Source organism: Lingula anatina, chromosome 1 (genome assembly GCF_051362555.1).
Source record: "Lingula anatina isolate TDL-2025a chromosome 1, LinAna3.0, whole genome shotgun sequence".
Lineage (NCBI taxonomy): Eukaryota > Metazoa > Brachiopoda > Lingulata > Lingulida > Lingulidae > Lingula > Lingula anatina.
Window position 1 is genome coordinate 19975182 of NC_141767.1, and position 17132 is coordinate 19992313.

A 17132-nucleotide genomic window follows, 5' to 3' on the forward strand; every position below is an offset into this window, starting at 1 on the left:
CCTAGAAAATAAACATTAGATAAGTTATCAGTTGCAAAAAATTGCACTCTAGAAATTATCATTATGCTGACTTATTCTTATCTTGGAAAGAAAAAATAATTCCAGGAAAAACAATGCTTTGTCAGACTTTTTAGAAAAAAAAGGGATGAAAGTCAAATAGTTCTTAAATCAAAAAAAACTTTTACACATGATGTCACCTGCCCCACTGAATGGTGACTATGAAAAGTTTCTAGTAGTAAAATATAGTTAAAGATGATGGAAAAATCATGTTGCTATGGGCACACATATTTGCTAACATATGCTCTGGTGGTTAAAGAAAAATCTGAAATGAAACACTTGGTGATTTTGTGCTTCAATAAGATGAGCTCTGAACCCAGGATGCCTGATTTTAAATTCTAAGTGATAATGGTGCAAAATATCTGTGACTCAGTTTTCAAAGTAACAACCAGAACTTCCTGTTTAAAGTGCTGACCTCTATCAGCACAATTGTTCCCTTGTAGAAATACTGCTATACTGAGTGGAAAAAAAAACTCACTGAGACAGGATTTTTTTTACATTTGACAACAGACTGAGTACTTCAGAACCAGACCTTGTGTTAGCTCCAATCAACTTTTCTCCAAATTAAAAGGTCAGAGAATATATGCCCTACATTGTTTTTATCCAAAACATAAGTTTAACAGACCACGCCATAATTGTTTCAATAGCACTGCAGCCAAATTAGTCACTTGTGGAGGCAAAATACCCCCAGAGTTTACAAGTGCCCAAACCTCCTAATTTAGCAGTCAGTTAATGACTGCAGACGAGCTGAAAGTCCCACTAACATAAACCACCCTCAGGCGGACATGGGGTTACAAGTGTTTTGGAATGGAAGCAAATTTTTCCCAATCAGAACTGATGGTAAAAAAAATACACATCCTGGTAAAGCCTGGAGCGCCTTTAGGTCGAACATAGGGACCAGATCAAAATTCAGTCAAGAAATACATAAATGACAGGCCTGTATTGAGAAAAAAATAAGAGACTGGTTCTGATTATATTTCAAGGAATCTTTAAAAAAAAATTTAGGTCTGCAGACCAAATACCATGGAATGACCCTTCACTAATTCATATACCTCTTCTAATTCTTGAGATATATTTACACAAAATGAAGTTGTATAATTTCTTTATTTTCATCATATTCCTGAAAATATTCCTGTAATACAAACTATTTATTTAAGCATGAATACTTTAAAATAAAGTGTATCAAATTTAAAAAAAAGTCTAAGGCATATGTATAATTCAACACTCCATTCACTATTTCACATGGTCCCTGTAACCATGAACTTTTTTTCTGCAAAGTAAACTAAGGCAAGCATGAAATTTAAATTGCACATTAACAAGGAGGAAATAACCAATATGAAAGAGCAAACTTATTTAGAAACTGGTAAATGAGCAAAAATGTTCATTAGCTGGGGTAGTTTAAGCACAACATAATTAATTTATTAAACATAAGCTAATGCTTTTGGTCAACATGGTCAGAGGCCTTGATCAGACTGATGTGAGATGTAATCACTCACTGACTGCTAAGTGGTACAGCGACCAGGTCACTGTTTTAAATTTAATGTCTGGTACGCATGGCCTCTGACCATTTTAGCTGTAAATTAAGAATGGTTGAAAAAATTAGCTTGTGTTCAATAACGTTATTATAGTGTTATCTCAACCCCTTTCACTCACAGAAAGAAGGACAGAATTTTTTTATCAATCTTTAATGCTTCACAGTCAAACAAATATACTATTTGGGTAGAAAACATACAAAATTCTAATTAACTAATTTTCATGTGTGAAATAATAGCAAAAGAATGGTAAAAAAACAAGCTACAGGTATTGTGCGTGGAAGAAGTCTACAAGCATTTACTCACTTGGCCAACTTCCCCCGTTTCCGGTGAAGCCGCTCTCTTTATAACACTGCCAGCGTCACTGCTGCCCTCTGCATGTCCGAGGCTGATGCCATGGGTGATATTGCTGGTTGCTATAGTCATTGGCATGTTGTTTTCTATGGCAACTGGCTCCATGGTGTTGAATTTCATTTGCTCACTTGGCTTCTAGGCTAGTCTGTCTGAGAGTTAACTCTCATGTTGCTGATGGGTAGAAATTGAATTAAAAATTTAATTCATTTTGAATATATTCAGAAATTCTCACATGAAAAAAGGCATAGCATTTTCAATTTCTGTAAAAAAAAAAAAAATTAAACCAAATCAAAACATACTAGAATGAAAGCATACATGTAATGCATCAATTTTCCCAGAGAGTTTTAGCCTGCTGAATGTGTTAGATGTGATGACTGAATGTGAAATATCTCACTTAACACAATTTACTGCTAGTAGTGACAACCTTCAACACTCATCATGTTGCAACATATCAAATTTTGTCTACCAGTTTGATGATATACATTTAATGTTAAACATACCTTTAATATTTTACACGGGCAGGGCTTCTTATTGTCTTAAATGTGTCTTTAAAATTATAACATTACAGGCAAAAATTTATCAAAAATAGGCTAGATATTTTGTCCTTTCCTTTCACAATAATCATCTAAAATCAAGGTAACACTAAACATATGCAGACCACCTGTCAAGTTTATTTTACATCTTTAGTGAGCTGGCAATTTAAAAAATCCATACTCTGATACAATCTCAAGAAATTATCATATCCATAACCACAAACATCCTGCTTTGCAGACATACAAGCAACATTCATCATCATGCAATCTTGGGTTATTTTTGAAAAACTGTCTTGACAGCAATGTTTTAGAGGAAAAGAAATTCTTAAGAAAAAAGTCAGACTAGTCAGTTAGATAAAACAATAATAAGAGCAAATAGGAAGTTTCCCTGAATTGACTTTTCCTGCAATTTTTTACAGTAATAAGTGTTAAAATGAGGTTTACTTTCTAACAGTTCATTCATGTTTGTGGGATTTTCCCTGTCTCTGTAACTTCAAATTTTTCAACTCTACATTGCATGACAACTGCAATAATGCTCAAGTCACTAGCTGGATGTTATAGAAGCTGTTTCTAAGAGTGAAGAATCATCGCCAACTATTAATTGATAGTAAACTAAAATATCAACAAGGCAGCAAAGCTGTCAAATGTACACACAAAAAGCAGGAAATAACAAAATAGGCTACTGTCAATTCTGATGCAAAAGTACATTATGTTAAACTGCAAATTCAACATCAAATTTTAATTATGCTCAACAGGTAATACCAATGTAAGTAAAATGTGAAACAAGTATAAGGCTTAAGGCCCATGGGAGTTCAAGTTCACACTTTGAAAATGTAAAACTTCCAGAAAAAGAAGTCAATTAGACTGCTTTTCCAACTCAGGCTGCATTTTAGTCCTGTATTTCTTTTTTGAAAGTTTGGCAATCATTAGTAACATGGTTTTCCCATAATGGTCATCATGGCAGCAGCACCCAAAATTGTGTTTTCTTCTATTCTGATGCAATATTACATAATGGTTAACAGCATAATGACAATCAATTTTTAATAACAAAATATATGTATCATGGATTTTCAGAAAATGTGACTAGCCTGGGTTTTCAAGCCTGTGGAACTTCAAAGTCACATCTTGAAAATGCCAATATGTGAAAAATTAAATTTTCACAAAAAAAAACTGTTTAACTGGCAGATTGCATTGCCTACTGAAGCTGTATTTTAGTCCCATGTTTCTTTCCTGTAAGCACAGTAAGTGACATGGTTTTTCTTAAAAGGTAATCATGGGAGCAGTGCCCAAAATAGGTTTTTTTCAAATTTTGATGCAATATTACATAATGTTTAACAGCATAATGACCATCAATTTTTAATAATAAAATATTAGTATCATGGATATTCAGAAAATGTGACTAGCAAAGGTCTTCAGGCCCATGGAACTTCAAAGTCACAACTTGAAAATGCCAAAATGTAAACAAGACAGCACTGTTCTGAAATGTTTTTTTCCCCATTTTTAACAATTTTTAACATAAAATAAAATTAACAGTTTACTGCCATTTTTATATGATCAACTAAGAAAATTGATGAGATGAGAAAAATATCAATAGAGCAGTGTTAAATGTCCAATTTCTTCCATTCTGAGATTCTGAACATAGTGAATGATTGAATCTGACAAACTGCAATGAGTTTATTTCCATTTTTGAAACTTTATTACACAATACACGATAACATATTTACCATCATTTTTACAAAATCAACTAACAATGTTGTAAAGATGCAGGAAATGTCAAACAAACACTTTTACGTATCTTATTAGTTTAATAATGAGACTGTTAACATGCCTAAAAACTGAATCTGAGGAAATGTGAAAAAACAGCATACCTTCAAAAATAATGGCCCGATTATGCTGATTTACGAACTCAACCTGCATTTTAGTAAAATTGACCACTCCTGTGACTTTCATGACAATTGGCCCATCTGTTTTTCTTATATTGTGTTTACAGTGTTGCATATATGCTAAAAAGTGTAAGAAACAGCATAACTAGTAAAATAGTGGCCCGATCATGCCGATTTTTGAACTTGACCTGCGTTTTAGTAAGATTGATAACTCCTGTGAGTTTCATGACAACAGGTCTATCGGTTTTCCTTGAAATGTGTTAACAGTGTTGCATATATGCTGAAAAGTGAAAAAACAGCATAAATACTAAAATAGTGGCCCGATCATGCCGATTTTCGAACTTGATCTGCGTTTTAGTAAGACTGATTACTCCTGTGAGTTTCATGACAACAGCCCTATCGGTTTTCCTTGAAATGTGTTAACAGTGTTGCATATATGCTAAAAAGTGAAAAAACAGCATAAATTCTACAATAATGGCCCGATCATGCTGATTTTCGAACTTGACCTGCGTTTTATGAATATTAGTCAGCTCTGTAAATATAAAGCCAAAAAGTAAAACTGTCTTCCACTTATGGTGTTAACGCTGAAAGTGCACGGCGACAGCGACATGATCGGCGACGGCGACGGCGACGACAGACGCAGGTGATGGCAATATGTACAGACACATCTGTGTCTGTACATAAAAAGGTGGGGTAGTTTGGGATAGACTAGAAACAAATTTTACAACTTGAAAATACTTCATGTCTCAAAGGTAGTACCCACAATAACTTTGCTTCTCTAGCCACAAGGAAGTATTTCCTGAAAAAAAATTACAGGAAAAAAAAAACATTGCAGGATTCGAACAATTGGGCCTATGAGAGAGACAACTGGACTATCAAGCACATAACACAACACCTAATAACAAAGGGTAGGTCCCAACAGTGGATGAACATCCAAAGTAAATTCTTACAGTAAACCGAATTGTGCTTGTTTTTCCTATCCCAATCACATAATAAAGAAAAAGCAGTACTTTTGATGGCTGTCAGAACCGTAGATCTAACAGGAAGTATTTCTTCAACCTAATTACTACATGACTTTTTGGCATTTTTTTCTTTAGACATCATGTTCACATTCATTTTGCCACAACATTTCACAAATAAGTTGACATTTCTTCAATATGTTACAAAAGCATATCTCACACAAGCTTTGAGCTCTTTTCAATAAAGCAATTTGAGCAATAACAGCATGGCAAAAATAGTACATGTACTGAGAGGTCATTTTAATTATAAAACAATATTTCCCTTGACTTATTATGCCAAAGATCTAACAAAGTAAAAGGATATTAACCATAGTTTTGGATTAAAAAAAATCCCACATATGAAAAATCAATCCTGTAAAAGGTTGGAAAGAAAAATATATAAACATAAACCATTTAACTACTGGATGAAAGTATATATATATAATCTCTCTCTCTGTCATACATAATTTAAGATCATAATGTGCTAGTGAAGCATTGTGTGTGTGTGTGTGTGTGTGTGTGTGTGTGTATATATATATATATATATATATTGGGATGTGGTTTTATAGATTTTAAAATATAAAAGTTATGAAACACTGGAATGTTCAGTACCCTTTTCCCTAATGTGTTTGTGGTGATTGAAAACAGACTTGAATCAGAAGTAAGGTAGCTACAGTATTATTTATATATTGTTCGAAATAGCTCAGTTATGCCAGACAAAATTGGCATTTCACCTCAATAATAGGTATGGGATATCAATGTATTTCACTGTTCACAATCTCTTGAGGTTTTCTGACCAATGATCAACTTGCATTACTGTAGGGATCAGCATAACTTCTGCACTTTGAAGTTGTTATCAAGTGAATGCAACATTACACAAACCCCTGATCATATCTAACCAAAGTCATAAGTAAATTTACAACAGAAGTTTAAAAAGTTGTGATAGTTTCAACAAATATCACCCCACGATGATCATAATAGACAGACAGTGACTGTATACATTCAAAATCTAAATAACATATTTTCCATAATCTTAAATATTCCCAAGTCTCCTGCTACCCCATAAGCTCAAAATCAGTCCTATAAACTATACTCCTCACAGGGGCAGTATTGTCAGTCATCATCTTCACTCTTTTTTCAATTTGTCCATTAAGGATGACTTCCGCATCATTCAACAATATCACAATTCCCATTATATATTTTATTACATATTCTGAACAGTCTTAAACAAAATCAACCCATTTTCTCATGTACCTTAAACTTTTCAGCATTTTGCCAGGCAACAATATTGATTGCTTATGACTTACTAGATTGTAAATTTGTATGGTCTATTGAAAACAAGCAACCTTTGGATTTAATTAGCACAGGCAGAGAAGTAATGGTACTGTTGAGGAGGATTCCAGGCCAGAGGACTTTTTTCTGCCTCATTTAAAGTCACTCATGAGATGGTTTATTGCCCTTGAAACTAGAGGTTAGCTCACAGGGAAGTACTAATGGTTTTGATTCTATTCTGGCTAGAATTATGTCCATACATCAGTAACCCTTTATGTCTGACATTTTTTTGTTTATACTATCACTTAGAGTCTATAAAATTCTTCAATTGCCATATGGACAAGTTCACAGAGATGTCAACCACTGAGCAAATAAAAAATACCTTAAAGCAGTACTTTATTGAATTGATTTAGCATTATACTACCTATCATAATATAATAAGTTTTAGTTTAAGGTCAGTATATAAGTTTTAGTTTAAAATGTAAGGAGAATTGTACTTAAGGATTCACAAAGTTGACTGAATGTTTAAAAGGCAAAGAAAATTCTGATTATCTTACCATGAAATATTTTATGATCATTTTTAATTTCTAGATAAATTTTTTCATTCATTCATTCATTCATTCACTCATTTACTAATTATGAAAGATATTGTCAAATGAAGAAACATTAATCAAACCATCAAAATATGAATTTCAAAATGATAGCCACATATTTTGAACTTTCATTGGCATCAATATCACAATTTTCTGTTTTTCGCTGTTTTTGTCATTTGTTTTTATGTTCTATTATATGCCATTTGATATTCTCTACTAAAATGGATTTGCCACCATACAAAACTATAAACAATGCATTTACAACTTAAGTGAGGCATTCTCTGTACATTTTAAATCAGAAGTTTGTCACTCTGTTAATACACACTGATTAACAAGCCAGGTTCAGCTTACATATTTACAGAAAACCAGTAAAAGTGTAAACATGGAAGAGTGAAAACAGCAATATACATATTTTGGGCCTTGACACCCGGCACCATAAAGCGAAATATACTGAAAGAAATACTGAATCAAAAACATTAATAAATATATGGAAGTATTAAAGTAGTAAGGTTCGCAGCTCTACATCCATTACTGTTACCCCCCCCCCCCCCCCAATATGTCATCTACTAGTAATTCCTTTTTTTAACACAATTATTACAGTTCAATAATTCTACAAGAATTTTATCTGACCTATGACTAAGATTTATAGATTGCACTTATTAATTTCCCATTAGCAAATGATTAGCCAAACTTGATGAAGGGGGGAGGGGGGGACCCTACATATTTCTTCATAATAGAACAATTGTATACAATATACTAAAGTCCCTATTTTTCCAGCAAATTCCTTTTTTATGTTTTTTAAATAATGCATCAGCGCAGTTTTAATCAAGACTGTTTTAAAACTAACTCAGGAAGAGGACCCCTTGTCTACGCCCACAAACTATATAATCCCTGAACAAAGTAGTCTGCTCCATGTATGGGTCGGAGGGGAACAATGGCAGATAATGTTTAACTGTTATCAAACTTTTTCTCCAAAATTAGTATAAGAAGAGTTTTAACATTCAACATTTGAAGCACCCTCATAAATCACTCTTACAGTAAAACCATTGTTTTTAAAACTAATTTTAAGTATCTGAAACTCGGTTCAGACATAAACAGTTGCCACACTGCACCTATGGGTCAAAACTGATAGTCACATCAACTGTTACAGGCCCCATTCACATTAAGTGGTATAATGTCAGTGATACAAACTGCGCAGGTACATTTTGAGATATTTGCAACTTTTAATAGCCTTTGAGACATTTACAACTTTTAAGTTATTAAGATACTATGTCAGAGAGTCACCTAAACAGGAGCCTCCATGCTGGACAATTTTAGGCCCCTGTCTTGTTTCCTATGTTCTCATGTAATCACCAGTTTTACTACTATATTTTATTTTACCATGGGGTTGGATCAATTTATGTAGTCCAATAGTTTCATTGGAAATGAGCCCTTAGCCACCTGATAACCAGTTTTTTTTTTTTACAGCCAATTGGGCAATAGTGAAGACTTGAGTTTAGAACTTTGAAATCCAGGGTACTTGTCTCTGATAAAAGATCAACTTAACTAAGAAAACTATGAGTCAAACTTCAAATTCCACTCTGAGTAGTTGACAGTTCAAACAAAATAGAAATGTTTCAAGATATCTGGACTTTATACAGAGGCTGTTAATCTGATGGTGACACCAGAAAAACAGTAAATCATTTTGAAAGTCATTGTTTCATAAAATTTGAGTATATCCTGATAAGTTAATTAAAATTCTAAAACAAATAACTTAATCGTATTGGAGATTTTTGGACCAAGTTCAGCTTAAACTACCTTTCAGACGTCAAATTGAAAATTTCTAAGCTGAATCTTAATCCAGGCCAAATTGTAGAAATAAGACCGAGATATAATATTTATAAATTTTACAAATAGTTCTCTGTGATATAGCGCAATACTAGAACAGCTGACTGTGTTCATTTTCAAATGAATAATCTAAATGAAGCAAAACTGAGTAATATTGTCCATTTCAGTCAGTCAAATGTTCTTTAAATTTAACTTTACAAAGAAGTTTTTGTTACATATTATGTGTATGTTCATTCATTAACACGTCCCTCAGCCTTATTCTTTATAGAATCCATGTTTTCATATAAAATTCCTCATGACCTGAAGACAAAAAGGTTGAAATTGTGTGGAATTGTCACTGTCTATAACAGGCAAAATACTTTTTACCTTTCTCGCCCCCCCCCCCTTTTTTTTTTGGGCCCTCTCTCCCAAACCAACCCCCTCCCTTCTTATCATTAACTTTAGAAAAACATTCTTTATGTTCAACTTATTAGGGTGAGAAAAAGAAAGGAGTACATGATCAATCTATCCATGATCTCCTGATGTCCTTGATATTGTAAAATAGGTGTTCTATATTGATTTACTAGTATACACACACACACACAAAAAAAAAAAAATCACTTCCACTTCTTCCCACCTGCCTCTACTTATTAGCACTTTCTCTATAAAATCTACCTGCAGTTGTTAAGGTCAGGCCCAGTCAAGAGGTTCACTTCAATTAGGAGATTTCCAAACTAGCACAGGGGTGAGAGCCTACATCAAAAAGAAGCATGTCTTGTTATTAAAAACTAGTACATGACATGAAACATTCAAACTTCATCTGTAGTCATAAAAAAAAAAAACTTGGGAGATTGGAGATCACACATGGAGACTTAATAATGGCAACTGAGGGTAAGGACTTAATCTATCAAATGGAATGACTTTAAAATGTTATTGTTTCATACAGTAATCACCTATATCACCTTTTTTCTCATCACAGCCTCTTTAAACCTAGGCCCATATCCCCCAATACCACCACGCTATGTACTGATGGATTCTATACCTTGTTTATTCATGGAATCCCCGTGTTCTGAACACAAAGTGCTCATAATAGTAAGTTAAAGGCAGTTTCCTAGAACAAAACTATTGGATTATATACTTTTAATACTTTAAAACAAGCCTAGGGTTCAAGGCCTGCAGGAACTGCTCATCTGCAAAAATTCAGATACAGAAGCAAAGAAACAAGCAAATCTATGACAAAGACTTGCTTGGCTGTATTGCAGGTAATAAAAAATACATTTCAAAGACAACTATAGAATGTCTTTAACAATGAGCCACATTTTTTTGTAGGCCAAATGGATGATATACTTGAAATTGAAAAGAACCTTAGCAATTAAAAGCTTACCGCCAAAAGATAATGACTGAATTACCCTTTTCCTAATTACCAGTGCAACCACATGAGCTGAAATAAGCAAAGAGCTCTGTTGGACTATGAACCTGTGAAAGTGATTAAACATTATCAGTATAGATCTAATTTTACTCTAAATGGTATCCTGATCAACTGAAGCTAACATTTTGTTCTGCAGGATCCCCACTTACATATTTCCCATTTGCCAAAGACAGCATCTTAACCTTACACACAAGCACACCTCGGTGCATATCTATACACCAATAATAAATAATTGAAGAAAAGAGAAAATTTATCAGAATGATTTTTCTCATATATATATATATATATATATATATATATATATATATATATATATAATTCCTAATGCTTAATCCATTCATTCAACTTTGCAGTGTTAACTTTGCTTGAGTGGTCCCTCAACCATTTCCATTATCCTTCTACCCACGATAACTAATCTGATGATCATCCATCTTTTGGTATATGAATCATGTGTAGAAATGAATGAACTCAAACATTAATACGGATGTGTGGGAGCTCAGTGTATGAGACTTTATTTTACCAAGATTCTTCCAGAAATATCCAACAGAAACAGTCAAGAAAAATGAAATTTTATTTAATTTCTTTTTTTCCCCTACTAGAACATAGAAGTAAAAGATGCATTGGAAGCGAACAGACATGTCAAACCAATGCCACTAAAACCAACCTAATGCCATTATATAGGAAGCATTCAGAATAAAGCTATCATACCTGCAGGATCGATCTATCTCTGTGGGGCTTCTCGCTAAAGTGCTGTCAATGTTATCAGCTAAATTGCCTGATGCACAAAAGTTAAATACCCTCTACCTCCCTACTTTATTTAAATTGTACATATCAGAAACTGGACATAGTGACTGACATGCTTTACAGGGAATGTACACTTGCTTCATATCAATCTTTAACACTAGATCAGAGACTACAAAACAACAGTTATATAACCCATTGTACTGTGTGGCAAATCTTTCCCCATGAATTGGAAGGATGTGTGTTCTAGATGGAAATGGTGAAGGTGCCCACCCTCAATCCTGACATAAAACAACAAGCCCTTCTGTAAAAAAAATTGCTTTCAGAAAGTTGACATGTTTCCACAAGTGGCTATCTAGTGTAATATCAAGAACTCAAATAGAGTTATACTGCAGAACAGATAATGATATAAACTTCATTTCCATATCATGCTACTGTTGTCTCTTTCAGCTGTCAGCATGCTGCCAGACTAAGCAGTGAAATAGCAATATTGAAACAACCCACTGAGAACCTGAAAATGTTATACTGGTGTTCTGAAAAAAAAAACTAATACAATCATTAAACATATCTGGAACCAGTCACACTTTTGTTCCTATTTATATTTTCCTCAACTTATGTCAATTGACATCTTCATCAAGAACCAATTTCTAGACGTCAGGTCACCTTTAGGTTGGCCTAAAATGGCAATCAGCTGTTTTGAATGGTTTGACAAAACTTCCAACAAGACACAAACACATACAAACCTATGAGGATACTTACAGAATATTGGTACACAATTCTGATCTTCAGAATGTTCTTCTTGCACTAATAGCTCTGGTCAAGTGGAATCTGACAATACAAATAAAAGAATCTATCAAGACCACATGAATCTCATTTCTGGTTGTTTTGTTTCAAGCTCAGAATCAAGTCACCCTGAGTTTCTTATACTACAGATAAACCTCAGCATGGTTCCAGTCAGGGTTACTACCAGTACTTGCTGGTAAGAGAAAAGTTTCTGGCAGACTCTGAAACTCAGGGCATATGAAGTAAAACATTAATATATCTCATTTCCTTATGTGCATTCATCATTATAAAAAGAAAATGACCATGAATTGCAAAATGTTATTAAGTGTCATTTAGTGGTTTCGGAATGCTGTATCTTGCCAAACACTTCATGCTCTGATTTCAAACCTTTCAAAAAGGATTGCTCCAATGGAAATTACAAAATTGTAAAAATCTAATCAGAAAAAAATCAACATGGAGAAAAAGAGTACCAATTGTAAGTATCTTCAGACGAGCATTCATATCAAAAACTTAACATGAAGCACTATCTAAAATACTCTTCTCAATACCATACATTGTGTAAATCTATAAAACAAAAACAGAAAAAATGCATGCATGCAAATACCAACTTGTTTATTTACTGCAAGCCTTTTTGCCTTTCACCTTTTGAAAATTTTGTACATTTTAAAATGAAAACAAAAAAAATTATCATTTTTTTTTTCAAATCAGGATACATTCTTCCTTCCCAATAAAGCCAAAAAAGGATAAGACTTTTATTACATTACAAAACACAGTGAGAAATTCCAGGAAAACATCAACTTGAGCAAGTCAGCTTATATCTTTCAAAAATCCACTGCAAATTCTAAACAATCTCAGAAGACTACTGCCCCCTCACTTCCTACACACACACCTTTTACTACACAAAACACCTCGTAACTTCAAGTAAGCCAGGTGTATGGTTGTTTACTTGTAAGCCTCCAATGTCTGTCCTATAATTTAATATGATGATCACAGGTGTTTGGCCTCTTCTGTTAAGTGGTTCTCATCACCAGATACAGCAAAAGTATTAATATACATGCAGAAAAATGCTCTTCTCAAGTATGTATGATATATTTTCTGCCTGTATGTCTACCGTATATTACTTTTTCAGTGGTAATTGCTGTCATACTTAAAAAATCAGCCTGTACTTTTGAGTTAATCTTTTCTACAGAAGCAATTGCTTTTTATGATACATGCACATAACTTCTTTTTAAAAGTAATTTTTAAAAAACTAAAAATACCACATGTTTGTACATTTGTTCCCATCTTACTGAATATCAATTTATCATAAGCAAACTTTCACTTTTCTCTAAATTTTCTTTTTAGCCATTCACAGGCATATTATTCTTTGGCACTGGCCTGGCTGTGTCCCTGAAACTATCAGGTTAAGCCAATCCTCTAAAACCATATTAAACATAATGGCAAAATAATCATGCTTAAACCTAAACAAATTTGCAATCAACCAGAAAATGCTAGGCATGTGCTCTGCCAAGTAAATTTATTGCTGGCATATAAGTGAAAACAAACTCTTGTTGTCTTGCTTCTAAATTTTCATTTTGAAAAACTTCAACAACTTTCCTCAAAATGCCTGCAACTTTTTGGAAGCCAATAAAACCCCGTTTCCCCTAATCTACCATGTTTTCTGTCTTTCAATATTTAAAAAGTGAATTGGTGCCCCACCAGGCAAGTTGTTACCAATTAAGAACTGTATGATTAAAACGTTCCAGATGTTCCAGGGCGGCTCATGCCATGACGTCAAGGACAGAGGAGAACAGTCAGGTTCCCAACATTGCTAGTGCCTCCCTAATCTCATCAGCTGCTCAGTTAATCAGCAAGGGTCAACAAAGTCAAGATTCACAAGCACCTTAACTTTTTCTGCCTCTCAGAACACCCATGTTCATCAAAATAAATGGGATATTGAACTAGTTCAGAACATGTTAAGACCAGCCAAGGTTCTGCCTCTTGGCCCAGATGTACACCTTTCTGGCAGCCATCTTGTAAACCTATCATGGCCGTCTAGAATTTCTGTTGTGATATTGGATCCAACTCCGGGTCTACCATGTGCTTTCCAGTCTGCCTAGCAACTGCACATGGTTCAGGCGCAACATACATTAACAGTCAATTAAAAGCCTTTTAGCAATCATTCTGATGCCAAAGAAAAAACTTTCTTTTGGTTTTCTTATATTGTCCCATTAATGATAAAAGCAGACACAAGAGGTATGGATTTTAAGTCCTGAAAAGCCATCATTTTAAACAATTTTGAGATTTCCATTCAGTTAATTCCCCACTTAATACCTAACTGTAAACACCTTTTTCAATATCCACATTTATCCCTACTAAACACTTCTGAACACATAATGGTAGTAAGAGCTGTTAATAAGACAATAACTTTGTACTTACTCTTTCCACTGACCCATCTGAAAGAAATATCCACCCTGACCTGTTGAACTAAAACAAAACTCAACAGGTACACATATACACCAGGTGCAGTCAAGAACCCTGTGTAAAATGCCACCCAATCTTAACAAGTCACCACTGTGCTAGAATACAATTCATTAACACAGCTGACCTTAAAGAACAGTAGCCCTTACAATGGCGAGTTCCCCAACCCATTTTTCTAGACAACAGATTGAAGTTATTCCCCTGTGGTGAATCTAGCTCCACCAGTATTATGTTGCAGCCAAAAACCTACATCTCATCATAGTGGGCACTAAACTAATTAATCAGTGCTCACTCTAGCCTTCCCCCATCTCACCTGGTCTAGCAGATAGACACCAGGATGTTTGTTGTTAGCAAGCACTGCTGCCCTTTCCCTGCTCCTATTTCACAACTTTGAAACACAATGCGCTCTGTCCCTGTGGGTTTCTCATTTGCTGCAGGTTCAACAGTCAACACTGCCGCAGTGATGATGAAGTGGCACAGAAAGCACCTCCCTTAAAACTTGTTGCTATGGCAACATTAACAGTCGCTTGAGGCAAGGTCACAATTCACTAGTTAGGAATGTGATGTGCTTTGCCTTCTTTACCTGCATGAGGTCCTTTTTTTCTACTCCTTGTTTTTTTTTTTAAGGGGAAGCCTAAACCTCAACTCAGAAGCAGGGCAGGAGTTTCACCAAGTAACTTACTACAGCATATACTTTGGGGAGCCTCCTGTGCAAAAAGGCGTTAAGAAGACTATAACATCTGGGACACCACTGAGCTGTTTATGTTCAGCGCACATCATGGGAAGATTTGGAGATAATACCTGCTTCTGGGGCACTTTTTATCAAAAATCCTCTTCCATTATCAAGCCTGGCATTTTACAGAGAAAGAGAGGGAGTATGCAGTGCAGCAAAGGAAGCAGCCGTTGGCAAGATTTCTCTCTTCTCAATCATATGGCAGTGTTCCACTTTGTTTGGAAATTTCTACAGGAAATTTTCTGAGGGGAGTTCAACAGCATCTTGTGTATAAACAGTATGTCATCACTCAGCAGAATTCAAAGAAAAACTAAAATTATTCTCTCCTCCACATATTTTGGGATTGATTCTAAATTAAATACAAGTGCAGATGATAGTTTCCTTTCAATTTTCATCATAAAACAGTCATTTCCTAAATGAAATGAACATGAAAGATTGCTTCTCTATGCAGAAGCTAAGTTGCAAAATGATTACTGCTGAAAAATCACTTTCATAAGGCTTTCAGGAAATTAGATTAGTTCTGACAGGAGCTGTGAATCCTGTTATATTTGAAATGCAAATCACTTATCACACATTATTGACTTTTCTCACTCTGTCATAGAAAGAAATTCAACAAAATGCTGAAAAATTCTGTCCAAACTGTGAACAATAACACCAGCTTTAACACTATGTATTTTCAAGAACAGCACATACTGGTATGCATACAACATGCTATTTTGATTTCAAATACTTAATAAATCTGACAAAAGAAAATACACCAAATTGATAAGTGACTTGACACAGAAATATTTAAGAATAACTTTTGTCAGCAGTGTCTGGAACAGCAGACATCTACAGTACATGTCATATTTTATGACATCTAAAATTTCTGTCTTCCTTTCTTTCTGAAGTAAATTTCACTACAGCAGTTTCATTTCATCCAATAACATGTCGTCACAAAATGTTCAACCTGCCTGTGCATTTAACTTGCAGTTTAGTGTTTGATTGTTTGTGGCAGCACCAGCTGCTGTGGTCTTTAGGCTCATTGAGATTATTCAATTTTTTCAATGCCGTTTTTTATTACTTTTCTGAGACATGTTTTGTAGTATTCAGCCAAGTACTGCAATTAAAATGGATAATAAATGTTTATTTTTTACAGGGCATAAAATGAATATCAGACACGAAGATTTCTTTTTTCATAAATAGCAATACGGCAATTATAAGTTTTAAAAAGAACTAAATACTTAATAAATAACAAAACAGTTATTGTTTATTTCACTAGTTAATAAAGTAAATGATATTTCAAAAAAAGAAAGAAGGAAAAAAGAAAAGAAAGAACGTCCATTCATAACAGAAACTGTTAAAGTTTTATTGACTTTTTAAGTACAAATATTAAATCTTTTCCAATCTGGCTATTTTTACTCCAGTATTTAATATAAAATAATACATTCAACTAGAAACTGCAAGGTCTGGGTAAAATCTTGAGGCTCATTCCCATAGAAACTATTGGTCTACATGGATCCATTCAACTCTGTGGAGGCTCTTACTATATGCAATCAGTTCAACAGATTAAGGAGCCTTCTCTTGCTTCCAACGTTCTTGCATAATCACAAGATTTTCTGTATTCTACTCAATGCCAGGGGAAGGTGTGTTAATCTGTTAAATTGATTGCATTCAGCGAAGGTCCCCGCAGAGTTGGATCGAACTATGTAGACCTATGGTTTCAATTGGGAATGAGTCCTTACATAGATTTCAAGCAGGAAATAAAGGCCAAGTAACACAAATAATGTCACTGCTTTTGCTAAATTAAGGATGTCAAGATCCCACCTTCCTGTTTAAATCATCTTCCAACCACAATGTTTTGTGTAATCTTCTTAAGATTCATAATCAGCACTTACAGCCAGGCCATGCTGACTTAATGAGGATTTCTGAGAATGCATACAGCTAGCTACACATACAAAGAAAAATTATAATAAAAT

At 34.2% G+C, this 17132-nt stretch overlaps 1 protein-coding gene across 11 annotated transcripts in view; it reads right to left on the minus strand.

Annotated features, from left to right (window-relative positions):
* The window catches only part of LOC106179425 (protein phosphatase EYA1), a 120317-nt gene that overhangs the window by 99548 nt on the left and 3637 nt on the right, over positions 1-17132 (minus strand). For 10 of the 11 annotated variants that reach the window (XM_013563054.2, XM_086999179.1, XM_013563139.2 and 7 more), the window contains 2 exons: positions 11958-12026; positions 1896-2114 (listed from right to left, as the gene is read on the minus strand). In XM_013563054.2, coding sequence (XP_013418508.1) covers positions 1896-2063 — 168 coding nt within the window. In that variant the 5' untranslated portion in view covers positions 2064-2114; positions 11958-12026. Of the gene's footprint in view, positions 1-1895; positions 2115-11957; positions 12027-14754; positions 14918-17132 lie in introns of those variants that run through there. The other variant, XM_013563061.3, reaches the window with a different exon arrangement.